Source organism: Thunnus maccoyii, chromosome 1 (assembly GCF_910596095.1).
Source record: "Thunnus maccoyii chromosome 1, fThuMac1.1, whole genome shotgun sequence".
Lineage (NCBI taxonomy): Eukaryota > Metazoa > Chordata > Actinopteri > Scombriformes > Scombridae > Thunnus > Thunnus maccoyii.
Window position 1 is genome coordinate 5,021,381 of NC_056533.1, and position 22,520 is coordinate 5,043,900.

The 22,520-nt window shown below is 39.9% G+C and overlaps 3 protein-coding genes across 4 annotated transcripts; 1 reads left to right on the top strand and 2 right to left on the bottom strand.

The window, feature by feature from the left end:
* Positions 1 to 1,459: 1,459 nt before the first annotated feature.
* Positions 1,460 to 6,983, bottom strand: rasl12 (RAS-like, family 12). The gene is made up of 5 exons (XM_042414507.1): positions 6,543 to 6,983; positions 5,683 to 5,739; positions 5,482 to 5,555; positions 4,209 to 4,399; positions 1,460 to 2,025 (listed from the first exon to the last, which is right to left on the bottom strand). Exons 1-5 carry the CDS (start codon positions 6,652 to 6,654, stop codon positions 1,683 to 1,685), a joined length of 777 nt encoding a protein of 258 aa, XP_042270441.1. The 5' UTR covers positions 6,655 to 6,983; the 3' UTR covers positions 1,460 to 1,682.
* A 1,785-nt stretch (positions 6,984 to 8,768) lies between these two features.
* Positions 8,769 to 10,292, top strand: kbtbd13a (kelch repeat and BTB domain containing 13a). The gene has a single exon (XM_042410164.1). The coding sequence runs from the start codon at positions 8,784 to 8,786 to the stop codon at positions 10,290 to 10,292; it is 1,509 nt and encodes a 502-aa protein (XP_042266098.1). The 5' UTR covers positions 8,769 to 8,783.
* An 860-nt stretch (positions 10,293 to 11,152) lies between these two features.
* ubap1lb (ubiquitin associated protein 1-like b) lies at positions 11,153 to 21,651 on the bottom strand. 2 transcript variants are annotated; one of them, XM_042415015.1, is made up of 6 exons: positions 21,401 to 21,651; positions 18,701 to 18,818; positions 16,572 to 17,171; positions 13,874 to 14,083; positions 11,852 to 11,953; positions 11,153 to 11,705 (listed from the first exon to the last, which is right to left on the bottom strand). In XM_042415015.1, exons 2-6 carry the CDS (start codon positions 18,803 to 18,805, stop codon positions 11,571 to 11,573), a joined length of 1,152 nt encoding a protein of 383 aa, XP_042270949.1. In that variant the 5' UTR covers positions 18,806 to 18,818; positions 21,401 to 21,651; the 3' UTR covers positions 11,153 to 11,570. The 2 variants fall into 2 exon arrangements, with proteins under 2 accessions (XP_042270949.1, XP_042270954.1); XM_042415020.1 differs by lacking the exons at positions 18,701 to 18,818; positions 21,401 to 21,651 and adding an exon at positions 17,515 to 17,611.
* Between the last annotated feature and the right edge of the window lie 869 nt (positions 21,652 to 22,520).

Below are 22,520 nucleotides of genomic sequence, written 5' to 3' on the forward strand. Positions count from 1 at the left end.
ACTGCCACAAAGATTGTAAATTTTTGTTATTTCTGCCTTCAGAAACAGGGTTTTTGGACACTCTTAGACAATCCAACAAGCACTGCATTTGAAGCTTACTGAGGTCTTGAAGGGTAGGTTCACAATTTTTCAAGTAGGTTCACATTTAGTCAGGTGCCCATATGTACATTAAAACTGGTTTTGCTCTAATCATTCCCCCTGTTCGTACTGACCATTAATAGATCCCTTCCTGATGTGCTTCCATGATACTGTTCCTCCACTGCAGCTCAACAAGTAAACATTGTTTAATTAATTCAGACAGCTGAAGCCTCATCTTAGCTTTAGTTTTTAATGTATTTTGCAGAATGAGGCTTGTGGATTTTGTCCCCAATTACTTCCATTAGAAGCACTTTAGAAAGGCATCGTTTAATGGCCAGTGTGACCAGGAGGAAGTTTTATGATTAGGAAACCCTGCTTCATTGTACATATGGGCACCAGAGTATTATTTTAAGACAGACTTGGAAAAACTCTGAACCTATCCTCTAAACCTAGATAGCATTTTCTATAATGCTAGTTGCCCATAAAAAATGTATATGAACATGAAAATAACAGTTTTTGAAGCACAGAAGCTTTGTGGTGACCCAGAGGAGGTTGTAGAGAAAAGCTAAAGAGAAACAAATCAAGTTTAACAATAGTAAAGGTATGTATATTAAGACTAAAATTTATGCATCTAATGACAGTTCCTGAGTCTATCCTGGGTTGCTTTAGCCCAAGCCACTCTTCTTTATACCACGTTTACATAGGAGGCATTTCAGACATATTTTTCTCTCATCTGTCTCATGTGCATCTGACCAAATATTTATATGTTAATCAATAGAGTTGTCTACACCAACCACATAACGGCTTGCATTTCAAACAAGCAAGTCTCTTCTGCCATTTTATCCATGGAACCACAGTGATTGTGCATTTGGGATGCAAGTACTGTCAAAACATGCTGACATGCTGTTTTCACAAGGAGTAAATTGTCAAATTGGTAGATTTTAGCATTGGAGCTTACATCACTGGTGACTGACAGCACTATTGTAAGCTGAACTGACTTACAGTAAGTTACTCCCTGGTTAAACCTTAACTTTATAAATCATGCTTATATGGGCCTAGTGCTGGACTGAACAAAAATCCTCGAAACAGCAGCACACTGAAGACAGTCATTCTTCTTCAGTCTGTGTTTACTTTTAGTCTGACTCCAAGACAAGCGTGATTGGGTTGTGTTACAGGTGGGAGACAAATTAGAGGAAAAACTGACATACAGTGTCTCAGTAGGGTGTTGGGCCATCAGGAGCCTCCAGAACAGCTTCAGTACCCCTGGACATAGAGTGTGGACACATTGCTTCAAAGTTTCTCATAGGTGTTCAGTTGGGTTGAACTATGGTGCTGGTGAAGGTCATAGCATATGATTCCCATCATTTTCATACTCATCAAACCATTCAGTGAAGCTGTATTTGTGAATGTTCTCCACTCATTTATTTATGTTTTTTCTTTAATTTGTCACCCGTCTGTGTATTGTACAAGTGTTCATGTTATTGTGTCCACCTCATATGTAAGTAAAAGTAAAGTGATCAATGTTACTCTCTCTACATTATCTCATTAGTCTTTCACAGTGTAATTCTAGTGCAGTGTCAGTAGAGAGGATAACAGGGAGGGGATCAGAAGATCTTGAAGCCTTTGAGCAGGGTGAGTGTGGCAGCCCGCCGTTTGCTCTGGGCCCTGGATGTCTTCACGGTGACCAGCTTGGCCGTGGCAGGGGCTGGCAGCTCCTTGTAGCAGGGGGTGGTGAAGGAGGGCGCCGAGGAGAGACTGAGCAGCGCTCTGTCCTCACTGATGTAGACAGCTGGAACCAGACAGCCACGCTTCCCGTCCCGCCTCGCCCTCCTCACCGCCTCGTAGAAGACATGTTGCACGGAGCGGAAGTCCAGACAGGCCGACACCTCGTAGAACAAACAGCCATAACGAGAGGCGAGGGCTTCACCATCAGACTTACTCACCTGCCTGAGAAGAAATCATGTTTGACAAGTACCACAGTAAAAATACAATTCCACTAAAACATACAGTGTAATCTTACTGTCCTAAGATTCAGATTCAGATCCAGACAACTTTAGTTATCCCGAAAGGGATAGGAGGCATTTCAGACAGTGTACCCAGACCACGCATACCATGTACTGTTTAGTCACAGCTTGAGTCTCAAGTCCAGACTGAAATATCTCAGCCACTACTGGATGGATTGGCACAGGACATGGATCCTACACGATGAAATTTAATGACCTCAGGGATCCTTGCCTTTTCCTCTGGTGCCACCATGAGATTGACATTTTTGGATCCAAGTGAAATGTCTTAACAATTATTGGATGGACGGTATAAAGTTTGGTACAGACATTCCTGTTCCCTCTGGGATGAATTGAGGTAATGTTGGCAATCTCCTGATTTTTCATCTAGTGCCATCACCAGATCAAGTTATCCAATCCTTTTTCGGTTTATGACCAATTTTATTTAAATTTTAGTTTATGACATTTCCATCAGACTCAGCTGTGCTGTGTGTTTAGTGCTCACACACTAGGACAAAGATCATGAACAAGTTTAACATGATCTGTTAAATATTAGTAAGCTTAATTTTGTCACAACCAATCTGCCAGACTAGAAACACTGATGCTGGATGATTCTGAAAAACCTTAGATTATATCCCATGACAACATTTTTCAAATTCTCACTCTCTAATATCTGTGCATTGCAACTACTGTGTGGTTCAAGTGACGCAAAGATCACAGCTATAACAAATAAACAGTTAAGCTATATAGTTGTGGTTATGCGATTAAAACACTTGAAGTTAAGAGAAAAGATTGTGGTTATGGTAAATAAAGAAAAATGAGAACATTAACTGTAGCTGTGTGAGGACTATTGTATCACAGTCAGTTGTCCTACACACCCATCCACCACCCGACCTCCACACCCCTACTTTCTGCCTCACTACATAAAGGGCACACTACTTTCTGTATTGGCACTGACTGTTGGCACTAGGCGTACATCACGACATGCAGAATCATCAAATATGGATGCAAGTCCTGGGATACGGGGCTACTTTAGTGTTAGCATGTTGACTTTAGCTCAAAGCACCCCTGTGCCTATACAAGTCCATCTTCAAAGAGCTGCTAGCACTGCCACTGTTGACTTGTAGTCTTGTTAAAGTAGCAATCAATATTTTTATATTAACAATGCATCACATGACTAGTTGTATGTGAAAGGGGTCATTAGTGATGAACCCACAGAGAATTATCACCGACTCTGCAGTTCCATTCAGCTCTACAAAGTGTTGTAGTGTTTTTCAGCTCACTGTTTTAGTTTTACAGCCCTCAATTTTACTGTTTTGATCCACTCTCACTATTCTCTTAGTGTAGTTTCAGCCACAGAAAGCAGCTATATCAGTGAAAAGGCTCTAATGCAGTACACTACCTGCTCAGCACTGTACAGCAGACACATAGCAACTAGTTGGTGGACATAGTGGTGGATTCAGCAGCTAAAGAGTCAGATATTGTTCTCAGGAGTTGGTGGAGACCAAGACAGAAGTAAAAGTAGATTGAATGTAGACTTAATATGTACAGAAACACGACTCCAAACGAATGCTAATGTTGCTCAGTGACTGGTGGATGTGTAATAGGCAACTGTTTGTTCACCATATCCACTTATCAGTTTGGTTCTGCTATTATTGTTATTGCAGGTTTTAAATTCTACAAACTGTACACTGCCTGCCACCAGCTGCGACAAAATGAGGAAGCATTCACTCCTTGGCCTTGTCAAAGTAATGAGAAATTCTGCTGCATCTTGCCCTTCAAAAGTCCTTACGTGTTCTAATGAAACCAACTTACTACCTGCTCTGCCACAGCTGCACAATCCTCCAAATATGTTATTTTAATATTACAGAAATCGAATTAAAAGATTCTCAGGTTTTCTTTCTTTGATGCATAACAAGAAAGTCTGCATACTGTGTCTTTTTAGTCAAGCTTGCTAATTTCAATAATGCATTATGACATTTGGTGTCATTTGCAATTTGTATCCTAATCTGCATCACAAAACATGGATAATGTTTTTTGAAAGAGGTGCATAAACTTCTAATCTGTGTGCTTTATAAATACTGTATGTTAAGTGAAAAAAGTGACACACACACAAACACAGATACCAACCTGTATCTGTCCATGTCCAGCTTGTTCCCCAGCAGGATGATGGGAGTTTCTTTCTTGAAGGTTTTGTTGTGAAGGGCGAGTGTCTCCAGGTACTGCTGGCAGCCCTCAAAGCTCACCATATTATTGATGCTGTAGACTACGAGGAAGCCACTGGCCCAGGACAGATAGCGCTCACTGTTCACTGGACCATCCTTCAGACAGACACAGATACTTTCAAAACTGTTGAGCAGATCTTTTTTTTTTTTAACAGAATTTACAGATATTGTAATGATATTTAGTATTTTAAATTACCCAAAAATCAAAGTACTCCAATACTGCAGTTTTTTTACACTGTATGTCCTTGCATACAAAAATCGCTTTAGACTGCTGTTTACCATTTTCCAAGTCCATAGTTTTGAAGATATTTGAGCATGTTGTTCCTACCTTTAAGGCCTTTAAGCCTTTGTTTCTGTCTGTCTGTATGAGGTGAAAATAACCCTGAATGGGTATTAAACTTGCTTGAATAAATAATGTTATTCCATTAAGTATTTGTCATTAATGTAGTTTAAAAAATGAATTGTAAAAAAAAAAAAAAAAAAAAAAAAGAATTTTAAATAGAAAGCAACATTGTGAAGAGGTCAGTGTGAGGCTTTATTCTGCATTTTGAAGGCTTACCTGTATTTTCATTGACTGTCAGCATTTAATGTGCGTGTTATTTAAATGTGTATTATTTGCATATGTTGCTGGAGATCAGTTTCTGTTGGTTCTTGCTTTGATGCTCAGCCTCACTGTTCTTGAACTTTCATACATTTGAACTGGATTTTGTCTCATCTGTCTTGATGAAGCCTGATGAAGATATACCTGTTTTTCACCAGCAGATGTCAGCCCTCACTCAAAAATGGTTTTAAGGTTTGGTTACTCTTCACATGATTTTGGTTATGGTTAAAGTAATGTGTGCAACATTGTTTATTATTTTTATATGTATAGTGTGTGTCATTATTGGGTCACTAATTTTGTCAATATATTGCACAATTGAAACCCGAATCTGGCAACTCCTGACTATAATTTTATTTCTTTTTTAATGATTTCTGATTTCCTATTTCCTTGAACTAAGTTAAGAAGGTTAATGGGCTAGACAGATAAACTTCACATGACTTGATTTGAAAGTGGAAAAAGATCAGCAGTAGAGTATATATGTTTTGCAGCAAACGGACTAAAATCTCTAAGTCCTCCTGGCCCACACTGACACTCTGCTTGGTCTCATTCAGCTGATAAAGACATGGTGTTTTCATACCTGGTCACAAGTGTCCATCACTCTCACCATGACTGGTTGCTGGTCCACAATCTCCTCTGATGAATAAATATCCTCTAGATTGCAGCCAATTCAGGAAACAACAAAGAAGAGCTAATTATTTATCATATTGTTGTCCTTTTCACAAGTGCATCCTAATGTTTTCTATGTCATATGGTTAAAATGAGACAAGAGAAATCTCACCTAGGTGGGGGTCATATTCACTGATGAAGCGCTTTGTGAGGAATTTCACAGTCAGTGCTGCAAAACAAGGGGAAAGGGATTCTTGTGAAGACGTAACACTGTCTGACTGCAGAGTCTCTGGGGTCTGGGGTCAGTGAGGGCCATGAGAAAATCACTGCTACATAAACTTTCCCATTTGGCATCAGCTTTCCAAAATACTACACGATGAAACTCATAAAGTATAAATATATCTGGATGGTGGCCACAGAGGGTCATGGAAATATGTAATGGACACAACAGTTTATACTCTAAAAACAACAAAGCAACTGAATGAAGGTGGCTATTAACTGCAGGAAGAAATGTTTGTCATTTAGACTTACAATTAGTTATAACAGAAATAGTTACTCAAGAAACTGCATAAAGTTACATCAAGATGTTTTCCTTATGAACTTATGCTGGAAAATAGTAGCTATGCCTCTGCTGTCCATATTCACATTTTAATAAAATATAAATTATTCTTCCACTGTAATTATTCTGGTTTGTGTATTTGCAGTCTGCTGCATACTTTTTAGGAAATTATAGCTTTGTGGCGTATAAACAAACATTTGTAAAGGCTTCAGCAGTGGAAATTAATTTTTCTGATAACCTACTATAGCTAATTACCTGCAGCTTGTTCAGTCAGTATTGTATGTAAATACTGAACTATATTAGAAAATACCTCCTAAAACAAGATGAAAAACACATACATGTATATAACTATATTAAAACTGTATTAGAAAATCCGTCAACCTAAAGTTGAGAGTAAGGCAAAATATTATCTCAGTTTCTTAACATTTCTTGTCATTGAATATTTAAAGATTTGAATCCAAATAAGGTCCAACCTGATTTCCCTGTGCCCATCACCCCGAGCAGCACCAGGTTGCACTCAGCAGGACTTCTCTCAGCAGCTGCAGCAAAGTTACAAGTCTTCGCTTTTCCAAACATCATGGACATGATTACCTTCCATCAAATGAATTCCAATCCTTATGTCTGACAATGTCTAGCATTCATGGTCTGATGATAATGATAAAATGAATAAAAAATAAATGTCTCTTTAGACAGGATGTGATCACAAAATACATTTTTTTCCATGCATACAAGTGTGGGAAAAGTCCAAATAATGAAAATGAAAAATTCCTCTACAGATAAAAGTCATCCAAAAAACATAAATTTTCCAGCTAGCGTGCTCTGACCACTGTGTGATTCTGCTCCTCCAAAAAACACTGAGAGGAGAAAAAAAAAAGTCTGGTGCGCAACTGATGCAGCGGCCTCTCCATTTTATCCATTTTAGGAAAAAGACTTCAAAACCAAGCTTGTAAAACCTGGACTTCAGTGGAAACGGCAGCTGATTCACTGAGGTGAAATAATGATGTTATGTAAGATACGTAAGACATTTGTAAAGATAGATATTTTACTTTTTAAAGTCATGAAAGATGTTTTGTTTATATTTTCAATTATGTTTTTTTTCCCTCCATGCAGGGCTGGTCCAAGCTTTTCTGGGGCCCAAGGTAAATTATGGTCCCCCTCAGCTCAGACTACCTCCTAAAGCAAGAAAAACACATACACATATACTTGACATATTAGTGACTTATAAACAGTGATGGAGTAAGTATTGAGATCTACTTAATTAAAAGTAGCAATTCCAAAATATAAAAATACTTCTTTACAAGTAAAAGCATTGCATTCAAAATCGTATTTAAGTAAAAGAAAAGCGGTATTAGTTGCAAAATGTACTTAAAGTATTAAAAGTACTCATTATGCGAAATAGCCCCAATCAGTGCTGTATACTGTGCACAGTGCATACAGTGTCTGTAAAAAGTATTCATCCCTTCTCACCTCCCCTATTCATCCCCAAATTTGAAATACATCATCTGTTCTGCTTTAATGTTAAATGTAGCACCACTGACCCCAGAGAAACAAAATTTCATCCCTACTGTGTACTTATGTGTGGATGAGTTGACAAAATTATCTTGAGTCTTGATCTGAAAAATAACTAGTAGCTATGAATGTAAAATAAATTTAGTGGAGTAAAAAAGCACAAAAGTACAGTATTGCTCTCTGAAATGTAATGGAGTGGAAGTAAGAAGTAACATCAAATGGAAATACTCAAGTAACATACCTCAAAAAGTATAGTACCTGAATAAATGTACTTTGTTACATTTTTTCATATATATTTAATTTTAATTTTATTATTATTATTATTTTCTTCTTTAGGGCCCCCTGTTGGCCATGTATGGTGCCATAAATGGCTGCTTATTTCACTAATGATTTGAATGAATAAAAGCCATGTGGAAGTGGCAGGTATGTAGTACAGTCATGTCACATTGTTTGCTGTATAGGCTAACACCAAAGCTACAGTATCAGATGGTAGAACAATTTAAAAAATTCAATGTCATTATGAAATTTTGGACACAATCTTACACACTTCCTCTGCACTTACTCAGACCTGGGAGTGGCAAGTCTTACAGCCTGTAGAAGACTTTACTATAGATTATACATTTACCTTTATCTTCCAGGCAATAAGGAAAATATTTTTTGAATGATTTACTCAAGTAAAAGTGGCAGTAACACAGTGGTAGGTAGGTACTCCATTACAAGTATAAGCCATGCATGTTCTGCATTCAAATTTTCAATGACAGCTGAAATACTGGCATGTGCACTATGTGACTCAGGGGAACAACCTATTGTTATAGTTTGACTGCTCCTGCTGCCCAAGGACAAATCTTCAGCTGCCCCCAAACTGTCAGCCACAAACAAAGAGCAATATGAATCTCCAGCACATTCACTGCAACCCTGCCATTATCCGTCTCCTCTTTCAGTGGGGCAACACTGGTTTTTCCTTTGACTGCATGTCATCATAATGTACTGATCTGTGTCACACGTCTGCCTGCTATGTATAGAGTCTGTTCTCATGGCTGTGAAAACAAATAGTGAATACCCTGTCAACTACCATCTGCTCTGGATAGGAGGCAAGCAATCTCATTGGCAATATGTGTTAAAACACCACGGATGTGCAGTTTGATTTTGATCAAACTTTGATCAAACATTTCTTGTTCTGACCTTGCAGCTCAGCTAGTAATGTAATGCAGATCAACAGCAGGGAGGTGATGGAGTCCAGCAGCTGCCCTGATTTAAGCCAGCAACCAGGACACTGCAAGCCACTGGACAGGCTGAGGGTGAACATTCGGGACAGTATTTTTGCAGTGGATAAAACCATTCTTGCTCAGAACTGTGAGTACTTCAGAGCATTGTTCCAGTCAGGAATGAGAGAATGCCAACAGGAAGAGATCCAATTGCATTGTGTGGGGGCTATGGGTTTCCTTGTCATGCTGCGAGTCCTGGAAGGGGAGCGACCCATGCTGAACAGCGACCAGATTGTAGAGGCAATTGAGTGTACGGCTTTTCTCCAGGTGCCAGCTCTCACAAAGCACTTGATCAATATTGTCAATTCTGAAAACTGTTTACTCATGTACCACACAGCTGCTACCTATGGTGTATGGGAGCTCTCCCACAGTTCAGCCTTATTCATCAGGGATATATACACTGACCTGAAGGAAGATGTTCATGCTTTACCTAACAAGCTGTTAGAGTACATCGAGTCTCTTATCCCAAGTACCTATATGGCAGTATGTAGCCATTCACCATCCACTGAGCTACTGCAGGACTTCCAGAGGACAGTCTGCTATTTGGATGAAGAACACAAAGAATGGAAGGTCCTCACGCATCTACCTGTGAACACTAGCACCACAATGGCAGGTGTAGCAGTCCTTGACAATAAGCTTTATATCATTGGAGGGGTGCACAGTATGAGCAAGAAGGTAGTAGAAACTGGTTTCTGTTACAACCCTGCAACTAATTCATGGTCTACAGTTGCTGGCCCCCAGCAGCTACGCTACAACTTCACTCTCATAGGTCATGAGGGCTGCCTCTACACCATAGGAGGTGAATACGACAAGAAAGCCTTGTCATCTGTGGAAAGGTACAGAGTGTCTAATGGAAGCTGGAGTTTCGTCTCCCACCTCCCCTGTCCTGCAGCCTCAGTGGCGTCCGCTGTAGCCATGAGCAGGATCTTTATCTGTCTCTGGAAAGGCAAGGGGGCTACAGAAATACACGAGTATGTGCCTGAAAAGGACCAGTGGCTTCTGGTCACCACACTCATCCGCGAACAGAGTTATGGTCTTTATATGGTGGCCCATAAAGATAACTTGTATGTGATGCGCAATGGACCCTGTGATGACTTCTTACTGTGTGTGATGGACTGCTACAACCTGAGTTCGTGTCAGTGGACGGCCATGTCAGGCCAGTACGGGAACAGTAAAGGTTCTCTGTTTACTGCTGTGGTCAGAGGAGACTCTGTGTTCACCCTCAGCAGAAAGGTGACCACAGAGTACACAATTGAGGATTACAAATGGAGACTCAAGTGTGAGATGACAGGTTTTGGCAGGATTGGATCCATTTATACATTTCTGATGAGGCTGCCGAAAGCCACCATCCCCCTCATGGGAAGGTCTCCAGATCTGACTAAAGGCCAAAACCTTGGAGACCTAGTTGACTGTCCAAGATTCTCAATGCAATGCGTTGATAATATTTAAGGACTACTGAAAATTACTTGATTTAGCTGCTTTTCCTTTAAAGGATAATTCTAGTTAATCACAACCTGGATTTTCTTTTGGTAGATTTGGTCATCAATAAAAAGCAGTCTAAAGGTTCAAGAAAGATCAACAGTCGGAAAATCAGACAAACACATTTGAAGAGAAAACAAAGGGGAAGGAGAAAATGATTACCCAAACTGTCCATCACAGTTTAGAGACTGACCTCCCTATTAGACATACCCTACCTACCCTAGTTGTGTTCACACGCAATTTTCCTGTGTACTAACTGAGAATCCTTCAGTCCTGACATTTTGGCTGTGCTCACTTGCAGTTTTACCTCTAAAGAAAGTGGTATAGATAATCTGGCTAAACTTGTTTACAACCTGTCTGATCTTCTGACTGCTTGTGTTTCCTGCCCCGTATGATGTCTTTGTAGGAATATCACATTTCCCTATCACAGAAATTAGTTTAGAGTGTTATCATATGATGGGCAAAACTACAAAAATAAGACTTAAGTTGTAATAAACCAGAGTTTTCCTTTAATTTAACCAATAGCAAGTTGGTTTTAGGGTTGTTAAACTGAATGAATTAGAATATGTTCTGTTGATGCTTAGTAAAGCTCCTTGTGGGAACCAGTCCCTGATGGACACTGTTCCTGTTTTCAAAGAAAACAAGCCACGCATAACAGTGATTTCCCAGATGGATTCATTCTAGGAAGCAGGGTTAGATAAGGCCAAAACACAAGGAAAAAAATTAGAAATAAAAATAGAAACCTGTAAGGAGCATTTGTGTTGTTATAAGATGTTGACATGTGTGTAGATAAATGAAGTGTTAATTCAAGAAGAAATACTGCCATGGTGTAGTGTTGTAATGTAGCTTTAATTAATCTGACACAATTAGGGCTACTTAGATCACTTAAGACTGTTACACTGATAATATAAGTTAGACCATAAAAAAGTGTGAATATAATAATTAACACTTTTAGCCAAATAATGAGTAAAATGACAATAAACAAATAATGAAAAAAATCTGCAATATGGGCACATCATATCCTCCTTGTAATTGCAATATTTATTGAAAAAGCATTTGTTTTAAGAATATACTTTTCCTGTGTAAAGGCCACCATAAATCCTCAACTATAATGAATTGTGTTTAGTATTTTTTTTTTTTTTCTTGAGTGCCTTAATCAATAGGAATTTCATATTTTCTTGCATTGATAATTATATGAAATATATCAGGTTGCCATTCAGTTATGTGAGTCTTTGTGTTGATCTGCCATCACGCGACACGCATCATTAGTTCCTCCAGGGCCCGCTCACGGTGGTTTTCATGGACGAGCAGCACTTCTTTGATGGCATTCTGCTGGAAGCCCATCTCATTGAACTGGCTCAGGAGATGAAGAAACTCCTGCGCCTAAAGAACAAGATATAATTATGTTCTTCCACAATATTTTTGTACAATTTTTAAATAAATCAAATTATGAATCAAAGTCTTTTTGTCTCTAAGGTTGGTCACTATAGGTGTCTGCATTGCTTTTGTGCACCTCCAAAACAACTTACCTTTGTTTCACAATTCTGAAACATCTCAAGAGCCTCTTCTACCTGAGCCATATCATAACCCAGCTGACATAGATGGTCACATGCCACCACGTAGCTCAAGATCTGAAAAAAGGCACACAAATATTCGTTAATATAGGATGGATCGACATCTTGTGGCAAAAATATGTTCAAAAACCAAGGAAAATGGTGGTCAAATGAAACATGTTCTCTCTGACCAATCAATGGGTCTGAGGGAAAAAGCTAACCTAATTAGAACCCGCCCTATTATGGCTATTAATACTGGACCACTAACCATCTGGTTATAGCTCATATTATCTTCCTGTTATTATTATACATGTCACGTCTGAGACATCCAGTGGATGTTTCTCAGAGAGGCTTGTGTCTATAGGATTATAGCTTAACATCTTTAGCCTTTCACACTAATCCACCTGATCCAATGTCTATAAATCGATTGAATGAATTTGCAATGTGCTGTAAATTTGAATGAAGATTATCCCCCTGAGTGATCAGTCTTTGTCACAAAGCACTTTGAAAAAGAATATCTATAAATCAGTTTAGGAGCTAAGCAGAGGCTAAGGTTGCCTTTAAACCACGTCTCTCTGAGATTAATAAACAACGCTGTGACATCAGTGAAGTGATATACAATATGTGTGAGAGCAGTGTGACCTGTCCAACAGTGCACTAGCCAGTGAGAGACATTATTATGTTCATTAAGTAAGTAATTTTTCCCTGCTGATGAACTCTTATTAAAGTGATTTGCTAGCTGCCATATCAGCTTTTGTTGACTGCTGAGGAGGGAAAGGCAAAAAGAGATACAGTGAGGAATGCAGGCTAACAAAGGCAGATCTAAAATCCAAATCCACTCTCTGACAGACTCTTACCAATTAGTAAGATAAGATAAAAGCACTGAAAATTATCTTTGTATCAAATTATAAATAAGATTGTGTCCATCCATGTCTCCTGTGCTATCTCACTTGCTCATTTTTCTCATGTTAAAAAAAGGCATTTCCGCAATATGCCCTCTTTCCCATCAACCACTTGTAATTTATTTCAAGTCCTGAGCAGACATGAGGCGATGTTATGAGAAAACACATGATACATAGCAGGCTGTGGAAACTGTGAGGATGTGAGGTCTATTTTTACAATGGCTTAAAGTGGCTTAGTATACAGTATTTCTGTTTCATCGCTAGTTGGCAGATCTTTGCTCCTACTTTTCTGCAGTGACAGCACCCTCACCGCTAGTTCAGGACTCTGCATGTTACTCTGACTCCATACTCTGTGATTTGAATCATGTACAGAGTGCTGATAGGTTATGGGACTACCTTTTGCTGTGAGTTTTGTCTGGTTGTTTGTCATCACCATATCTGGACTCATGAAAGAAAGACAGCCAACACAGGCTAGTCCGCCTCCTTTCTACAATGCGGGACAAATACAACACTGAATGTGTGGGAGCCAACAATGACTCAGCAGGTGTTGAAATGATTTGAACAAGAAAGTAAAGCCTGGTGGAAATCACTGCTAACGTTAGCAAACTTGGCTAACCAGCTACCACATTGTCAGTGGAATACGAACTTAATGGTCCAATGGATCCCCCCTAAGTGTTGTGACAGACACTTTAAATCATCAATTGTTGGTAGCTAACAATATCTGTTGAAAAATATGTTGTCAGACACTTATAATATTAATCTGAACCTGTCAGTGGCAAAAACAAGCACTTTTAGTTGACGTAAATTGAAGGGGCACTACTGCCCCAAGGGATTGCATTACAGCCCGTTTTGCAGCTGCCGGCTACAGTGCTCTCGCTCTATACTGGACCAATTTCAAAAATTGTTGACCCTATTAGTCACTTTCCCTTTTAGGTTCCAATTCTCTGCTAACAGCTGTTTTTGAATGGAATATCAGAAACAGGTCCTACTGTAAAGCTACAGTAAACGATTAGAGTCAGCTAACATCTGCTCTCAGATCTCTAATGAGCTTGAATGAAGGGCAGACAGTCAAAAGGCTTATGTGTCACTAACTGACCTGCTCCGGGGTTTGCCGGCCTGTCTTCTGCAGGGCAATAATGGCAGTGCGGAGGGGGTAACCCCTGGCAGTGATCACCCCAAGCAGCTCTCTCTCCTCTGGGCTCAGAGCTGAGAGGAGCTCTGCTGACGAGTCCGAACCAGAAGAAGGGAGACCCACATGGTGTGAAGCCACATGGACATTTCTACAGGAATCCGGGCTGAGCGACTTCTAGGAAAGAACAGATAGTATTGAGCAAATGTTGCCTGAGTGTGTGTATCTTTACAGAAAAGAACAAGGCAGTGGGGAAATGGAACAAGAGAGGCAGGGGTAGGCATCCAAATTCAATCTGATTTTGACATTTTATAACTTTGATAGCAAGTTTGAGCATGGGAACCCTGAAATGCAGCTTTGCTGAGAAAGACATTTTCAGTGTACTTCCACTTGCTAATCCTGATGAACCTCTTATAACCTGGCTGGATTCAGGGACCAGACTTTGCACAGTCTATTTTTAGAGTGCAGATCCCTGAAAACATTTTGGAAATGTGAGCTGAAAAAAGATTGATTTTCCTTTCCATCTGACAGTGTTGACATTCACAAAAGCCAAAGAATCAAAGGACATTTAAAGACTGAGTTATTGAGCCTTCAAGGTTAAAATCTATGCCAACTTGAATATAAATAAGGTGAAGCTAATTCTACATTTGCTGTGTTGGCCAGTGAGGGTACTTGATACTATAGTGATCCCTGTCTTTTCCTGGCTTATGTGCAGAAGTTTATAGTATGGCTCACGAAAGGTAAAGCCCCGAGCTTTAGACTGTATTCATAGTCATCTCCTGGGACCCAGAGTGAGGGCCATGTATACTACCGAGTCCAAAGCATTAGCCTTCCCTGAGTCACATTATAAATTCTCACTCATAAGGCTACATTGTCAACATAACATAGAACTTTCTTGGTTCAAGCATGGTGACATATAGTGAATAAGAAATCTGAAACACATGTTACTCATTAAAACTTCTGGGCAAACCCCAACATATTGAAATGTGCCAGGTTTTTGATGGGTTTTTTTCTTTTTTCTTTTTCTTTTTTTTTAAAATTCTAAAATATTTGTATAAAAATGTGTGTGCTGACACAGTGCAGTCCGCAATATTAGAACAGTGACATTTACTTTTTGGCCACTAGGGGGCAATGCAAAAATCATATAACATATTATGGCCATATGACATTGATATGCCTAATTTACTCATCTAGCCGACATGGGACAACATTAGCATTTATTTTGAGTCATGTTTCTGATCACCTGAAGAATGTAAGTACAATATTCACTCTCAGTTGAGCTCTGTTTTGGTCTCCACCAACTCCTGAGAAAAATATCTGGTTCTTAAGCACCACTATGCCTCACCAGCTGTTCACCAACCATAGACTGTAACTCTTGTTTTAAAGCCTCGAGATTGCATTTTGACTGTCGCCATCTTGGATTTTTGGAGCCAGAAGTGACCATATTTCGACAAGAGGGTGGAGCTGGGGGTCTATGTGGATTGACACACTTCTGGAGCCAGCCTCAAGTAGCCATTCGAAGAACTGCAGTTTTTGGCACTTTGGCATTGGCTTAATTTCTCAGCTCCAGGGGTTGCTGTTTGTCACCAGCTAGTTGCTAACTGTGTCTGTCTGGCTGCTGTTTGGTGCTGGGCAGGTAGTGTGCAGTGGGTTTACCACAGTTTATTCTGATAAAAACGGCTGCCTGCTGCGTCTGGAAAATATAATTGATGTGAACAGTGAGAGAGAACCAAAACAGTAAAATTGCAGACTGCAAAACCAAAACAATGAACTGAAAGACTCCGACACACCATGTAGAGCCAAGGGAAATTGAAGAGTCAGCTGATAATTTTCTGTGGGATTGCCACAGGTCTTTCACATTAGACATTGCAATTTTTCAAACATTGATTAGTGCAGCTTTAAGTCTGTTTTGGTGTTTTCATATTGATACACTGTTCATCTAATGTACAGTAAATGTAATCACTAAAAGCACTTTGACCTCATTGTTTTATTTTCAAATACACTGTGCTGAGAATTAAAAAAAGAACTGTATTACTGCATGTGCACTGTATGTATTTTTCTAATTAATGATTATTATTGTATTGTATTTCCTGTATTTGCTGCAAAGACAGTGTGCAGATTTTTTCATTTCATTATACTTTTCTTTAATCCAGCACCATTCTTGATTTGTGTGAGATACTTCTCATTTCCACACTAGCTTAAACACATTCTGGACCAGTATCATCTTCTATAAAATCTCTGAATGTACTTGTGTGAGAGTAATTACAAAAAAATAGCAACATGTGCATATGTCATAGGCTCCGCTGTAGCCTACTCCGTCGCTACTGTTGCAGCTGTAAAATGGTGGATACATTTTTTGAGCATCACACAACCCCTGTGAAATGATTCATTTCATCAGAATTTGATCCATTCAGTCAGATAACATTTGGAAAGTCTAGAAGAGCTGCAAAAAAAACTCTGGTATACTGTGAAATACAGAGATTTAGAGAGAGCGATTTATCTTGTGTGATGGGCTTAATCAGCACTGTGTGAACCCGTTTGGCAGGGGCTTGAATGTAACGTACATTCATTTATATGTAAAAGTTCCGCACTGCAGGTTTAAAATGGTTCCTGAGCATAAACTTATCTTTTACTTTAAAATTTCTTACAGGGTTTTATCCCTTACCATATGTGTTGGCGTCTGCTTGTTGATGCTGGGGAGCCTATCGATTGTTTTGGATCTGGTGTTAGGGTTTCTGTGTGGGGATGGGCTCTTTGATTGGCTGTCTGTTTTGGGATCATCTTGCTTGGATGTCTCCAGCCCTGAGAGGGAACACTGGCGCAGGTTCTTCCTGCGCTGGTGTGGCAGGCTGCTCAGGCAGGCAGGAGGGTTCAGGAGGTCTGGGACAAAGGCTTTCTGTGCTTTCCTCTGGCCACGCTGACATGACGCAGCAGAGCGGTCTCCACTCAAGCAGGCTACCGCTGGCAAAGGTGCCTTTGCTTTCTGCGCAGCGCTTTCTCCTTCATCTTCAGAGTCCAAGATGACAAACTTGGTGCGCAGGACAGCAGGGTTGAGGCTGCGGGATCTCTGTCGAGGATTGGGCTCCCAGAAGTCAGAGCTATGGCGGCTGGCCAGGCGGCTCTGCTGGGGGCTACTGAACATCATCCAGTAGGGCGGGCAGGACGGCGGCACTCCTGATGCAGAGGAGGAGACCTGAGGCCGGTGCTGGTTGGTGAAGCCACTCTGCAGCCCGGTTAGCACCCAGTTCTCCAGACTGAACTCATACTGTCACGTGGAGAAAGAACATGTCAGTTAAATGCACATTGCAGTTTCAGTCTCCCTCACTAAAGTCCCTAATTGTTGTGGAGAAACACTGATTAATGGTTAACTCATCAGTGAAGAAAGTGTCCAGAAGCCTTCGATGCCTTATGCTGAGAATATTTATTGAGCACTTGGCCCAAGCGGAGAACAGAAACAGTAACATCAAGGTTGTCTGCACCTGATGTCGTCTCTTACTGTTCTGAAGATGAAGATCTGACTTTTGGTCTTTAACTCCAATAGATGACCCCACAATATGAAAAATTAGTCTATTGGTTCATTAGTTTCTAAACAAGGAACTGCACTTTACCAGTGTTAGTTCAGGTCACGTTGCATGGAGCTTCAGGTCACTGTCAGCATATTCTGGATTGAATGTCTGATTATGCCATGCAGCCACCTATCTGTGTTGTCTAGGAAGGCCCCCCTCTGACCCTGGTAACCACGGCAACACCGATTTACTCTCTATCAGAAAGGCTTCTGCTTCCCCAAACATCACAGTTACTCTGAGTCTCAAGGAGAGGAGAGAATGTCTCCTTCTGCTTAAGAATTTTAGAGTGACGTCAAGGCCCATGCTTGACCCAATATAACCAAATTCTTAGCCCTTAAAGATGAAAAATTCCATAACACTAATGAGTCAACAACATTGTATCTTTCTCTTTTTTCTCTCCTCTCTCCTTTGAAGCAACACAGTCTATGACATTGTAGCCACATTATGGCATCATGACTCTTGTGTCAATGTCAGTAAGTGTTTTGATCCAACATTTTGGTCTATGATTAAATATCTTAAGTTATTAGATAGACTGCTATTAAATTTGGTACAGATATTCATGGTCCCCAGAAGATGATTCCTATTGACTATGGTGATCGCTTGACTTTTAATTTAGCACCATCAGCAAAAAACTTTGAGTTAATTAACTTTAAAGTTGATTATCCAACACCAGCTCATGACAACATACCTGAACAAGACTAATAATAAATCTACAGTCACACTAGCAGGTCTGTGAGGCTGTGTTTAGGTACAGCAGTGCTTTGACCTTCTGCTAACTCACCATGCTAACATGCTCACAGTGACAATGATAATCTGCTGATATTTAGCAGGTAGTCTATAATGTTAACCCGAGTTTACCATCTTGGTTTAGTGTGTTAGGGGGGTTAGGGGGTCAAGGTTAGGGTTAGGGTCAGTATGCACTAAATGCACTAAAAAGCAAGCATTTTGTAAGCAGTATCTTTGCATTTGCATGTCAAAATTCGCTAAGATATTAAGGACAAAAAACTCCAGGAAGAGTGTGTTTTTTCAGAGCGACAGGCTAATGCAGCATTGGGCTTTTGTTTTTCGGGATAACGGGCTGTCAGAATAATGGGCTTTCAGTCCAGTGGGAAGTTTTCAAACTATTGGGGTTTCAGAATAATGGGCCATTGGACAAATGGCATGGCAATAAAAAGTGAAATTTGTGTCACATACTGTACACATACAGACACAGTGAAAACACACATACCTCTGTCTCTTGCAGGATGGTGAGGTAATCAGGGACAATAACTTTCACGTCATCTTTGACTTCTTGAGGGAAAACCTGTGGCATTTTCAGAGGAACACCGTCCATACTGCTCAACTCACTGAAAGAGAGACAAAGAAAATGTGACATTGACTTTTTTTTTTATCTCTTCTTGAAAACCATTCACCAACACTCCCATGTCAAGACATGACATACACACTGACTATAGTTAAACATGCAGTGCGGAACTGTTGTCTCCCTCTTCTGGCAGTGAGAGTAATTACAAAAACACTGTTGAAAGGTGCTTTATGACATATGCTGACGGGCTGGTCTCACCCAGCCAGCGGCTCCTCACAGCTCAAAACATCAGAGCCAATTTCCAAACAGGTGTTATTTGGACAAACTGACCACATACTGGGGCTGTAATTGTTACTTTCTTGCCTGAAAAAATATTAAAACTTAAGAAAGTGACATATTATCAGTCCTACAGTGAAAATTACAACCGCTTTTAGCCATGCATACCTAGTAACCTTGCGGTCCGATGAAGATACCTGAGGGCTGAGCATCCATCAGTATGATGTAATTTCCCCAGCAAATCTGACAGGAAGCCAATAATTTCTGGTAGACGTAAAACGCATCACTACCTGTGGTGATATTTTTCTTCCTAGGATGGCGAAGTCACCCTATTCTGCTTCTGATTGGCTTGCCATGATATTCTTACTCTAACCATGACCAATCTCACTCCTCATGCCTTTACCTAACCAACCCAACCAACGAAGGCAACAAGTACTAGCCAATCAGGCAGAGTAGGGTGGGTCATGACTTTGCCATCCTAGGAAAAAATATTTGGCCTACTGATGCGCCAGCGCAATAAAGTCATACCCAACACCAGACTTAAATATGTATATTGTGAAATACAGAGAGATTTATCTGGCAGTGATAGGCTTAATAGCGTTATGTGAACTCATCTGGCAAGGGCTTGAATGTAACAGACATTCATTTATATGTAAAAGTCCCACACTGCAGCTTTAAGGGGCGACTGGCAGAGAACACCAGCATACAGACAAATGATGGCAAAACACAAAGTTTAGACAAAGTCTCAAGAAGAACAAGTGTTGCCTCAACAGCACTGTGGAAGAGTTCATGTGACCAAACAGATAAAGTGAAGAAACTCTTCAATCACATACAGTGTACTACAGTAGGTAAATGGACAGTTTGGTCCATGCACAGTAACAGCTTGGGAGAGACAAGCTTAAATTAGATTTACTTTCCCAGAAATACTTTCACAGAAATACCTGTCTTACACCTCTGTACTTTCTATACTGGTTGGGTGTGTTACACAATGAAGAGGGAATTATGTGCAGGCAAAGGATTAGGGATTAAAACACTATGTTTGCTAAACAACCAGGCAGCATGGTGCTTATTTGTCAATCAGAAGGTGTTCAAAAGTTCAGCCTCACATGCAGCCTTCATATTTATAGTGAGAGAAATTAAATTAGACATTTCTAAATAGCCTCGATGAGTGATCCGGTGGCTGCTGTCCAATAGCCGACACATGTCACGAAACATGTTGTGCTGTATGACCGTGAGTAAACCATAAGGCAGACACGGACTTGTGATGAGGCAAATGCCGGTATGTTAAGTCTCCTCCATCCTCACCGACCTGTGAAAGCTAATCAGACATTTGCTCCAGTAGCACCAAAACACAACACATGCTCCCGACAGGCCAGATGGTCCAGGACTTACAGGACCAGAGAGGCCAGCTGCTCCATAAGCTCATTGTGTTTTTAGTGACGCGGGTAAACAGAGAATCTAACAGGTGACACTAGATTTCAAGGTGAAATGTATGTAAATATATGATACAAATTCCTTTTCCAAATAGCCCAGTTAAAGGACTACACAAGACTTCACATAAGAAAAGCAACAATTAACATCTGTGTCCTGGCAAATAAAAAAGGACATTGCTTACTGGATATTCTTGTGTTCTATTCCCACTTTTGATATGGGAGCAAAGAAAGAAATAGATAACAAAAGTATTTAAAGGACAGGTTCACAATTTTTCAAGCGTGTCTTAAAACAACAGTCAGGTGTCCATATGAACAGTGAAAGAGGTTTTCCTCGCTGTAATCATTCCTCATGTTCATACTGGCTATTAAAAGATCCCCTTCAAATGTGCTTTCAGTGTAAGTGATGGAGGCCAAAATCCACATATTAGTCCAGTCCAGTCAAGTATATCTGCCACATTTACTTTACTTTTTAGCATCAAGTTCCCTCTCTGTGTTTCCTCAGACAGTGTTCCCTGTTGAGCTGCGGTGGAAGTATAGTAATAAAAAGAGGGACTGGATTTCATCACTTGTCAGCACATTATGAAGGGATCTTCTAACACGAGGAATGATTATTGCAAGAAAACCCTGTTTCAGTGTTCATTGAAATAAGTTTGAAAAGACTTGACAGACTCATAGCTTTCTGTTGTGACCTTACACAGTATAATAGCCTGATATATGATTTTACATGTTGTAATTATCTACCAATTTACCAGAAGAGTCCTGAGTTTGAATAAATAAATAGTATAATTTCCATTACCGGTAAATTCCATAATTTATTTTACTATTTAAACTGCACATATAAAAGTTGTATATTTTCATATTTCAAAGATTATGTGTCATTGAATCCAATAATAAAACAATACAACAATCAGCCTACCTGTGTTTTCTTCAAGCTGTGGCTTCCTCTCTTCTCAGACTCTGTTTATCACCTCTCAGGTGTTTGTGGGCTTCTGAGGCTTTACTGTCTGCAGCCTCTGACCGCCGACAATATTAGAGAAGGAGCCTTAAGGATAGCCACCTGGATCACTAATCTACTGCCATACATCAGCTGCTTTACCTTCCACGCACATATTGACTGCAGAGAGGACCACAGAGGAAGTAAACAAAAACAAGTCAGAGCCAGACATCACAAAGTAAAGGTCTGTATTAAGTGATGACAGTATGATGTTGTTAAGGATCATAGAGGAACAATGTGAACATAAACAGTGTGACGTAGGCGCAGGTGGATATTATCTTTGGGACTTCTATTACATTCTCTCTTATTTATTGTATTATAGCAGGACAAGTGCAAGAGATCCAAAACCAGTTTAGCAACTTTATAAGTTTTGGTCCATGGTTTGGTCCATGATGAGGTATTTCCAAAGTGAACTTTTGAATTGCTTTGCATAATCATGATCCCCAGAGGATGAATCATACTCGCTCTTTTGATGACCCTGTGACTTTTCCTTCACCGTTACCATCAGGCCAAAATTTTAACTTGTACATAAGAAATCCAAAGGTCTAACAGTCAGATGGTGATTATACTTGCTGAGCACTTTGAAGCTCTTTGGAGGATAAAAATTCCACTTGGCACATTTACAGTGCATCAACCTCAGGTCAATGTCAACATAGTAAAAAGGACGTCTCATAATACAGTTTACGAGTTACTAAATATACAGAGCTCCTAATAAGATAAACGCTGATGTTCATGGCCCCATGCTCATTCCTCTAGCACCACCCTCAGGACAAACTTTTTTTTTTTGGTTAAGTAATAAAATCCTAAGTATGTTGTTTATATCATTTAACACTTTGTTTTTGTGAGTGTAAATGGTAAAATGGTAAATGGACTGTACTTGTATAGTACCTTTCTAGTCCTCCGACCACTCAAAGCGCTTTTTACACTACGAATCACATTCACCCATTCACACACATTCATACGCTGAATGGGTACAGGGGCTACCATGCAAGGTCCCAACCTGCCCATCAGAGAAAGCTAATCATTCACACACATTCATACA

Excerpts from the sequence above, each read along its gene's own strand:
- rasl12 (XM_042414507.1), bottom strand. The coding sequence starts at position 6,654 with ATGTCCATGATGTTTGGAAAAGCGAAGACTTGTAACTTTGCTGCAGCT. Across the intron at positions 5,740-6,542 it reads GATGGGCACAGGGAAATCAG|CACTGACTGTGAAATTCCTC; the intron begins GTTGGACCTTAT and ends CTTGTTTTGCAG. Across the intron at positions 4,400-5,481 it reads TGATGGACACTTGTGACCAG|GATGGTCCAGTGAACAGTGA; the intron begins GTATGAAAACAC and ends GTCTGTCTGAAG.
- kbtbd13a (XM_042410164.1), top strand. The coding sequence starts at position 8,784 with ATGCAGATCAACAGCAGGGAGGTGATGGAGTCCAGCAGCTGCCCTGAT.
- ubap1lb (XM_042415015.1), bottom strand. The coding sequence starts at position 18,805 with ATGGACGGTGTTCCTCTGAAAATGCCACAGGTTTTCCCTCAAGAAGTC. Across the intron at positions 17,172-18,700 it reads CCATCCTGCAAGAGACAGAG|TATGAGTTCAGTCTGGAGAA; the intron begins GTATGTGTGTTT and ends TCCACGTGACAG. Across the intron at positions 11,954-13,873 it reads GCCGGCAAACCCCGGAGCAG|ATCTTGAGCTACGTGGTGGC; the intron begins GTCAGTTAGTGA and ends GCCTTTTTTCAG.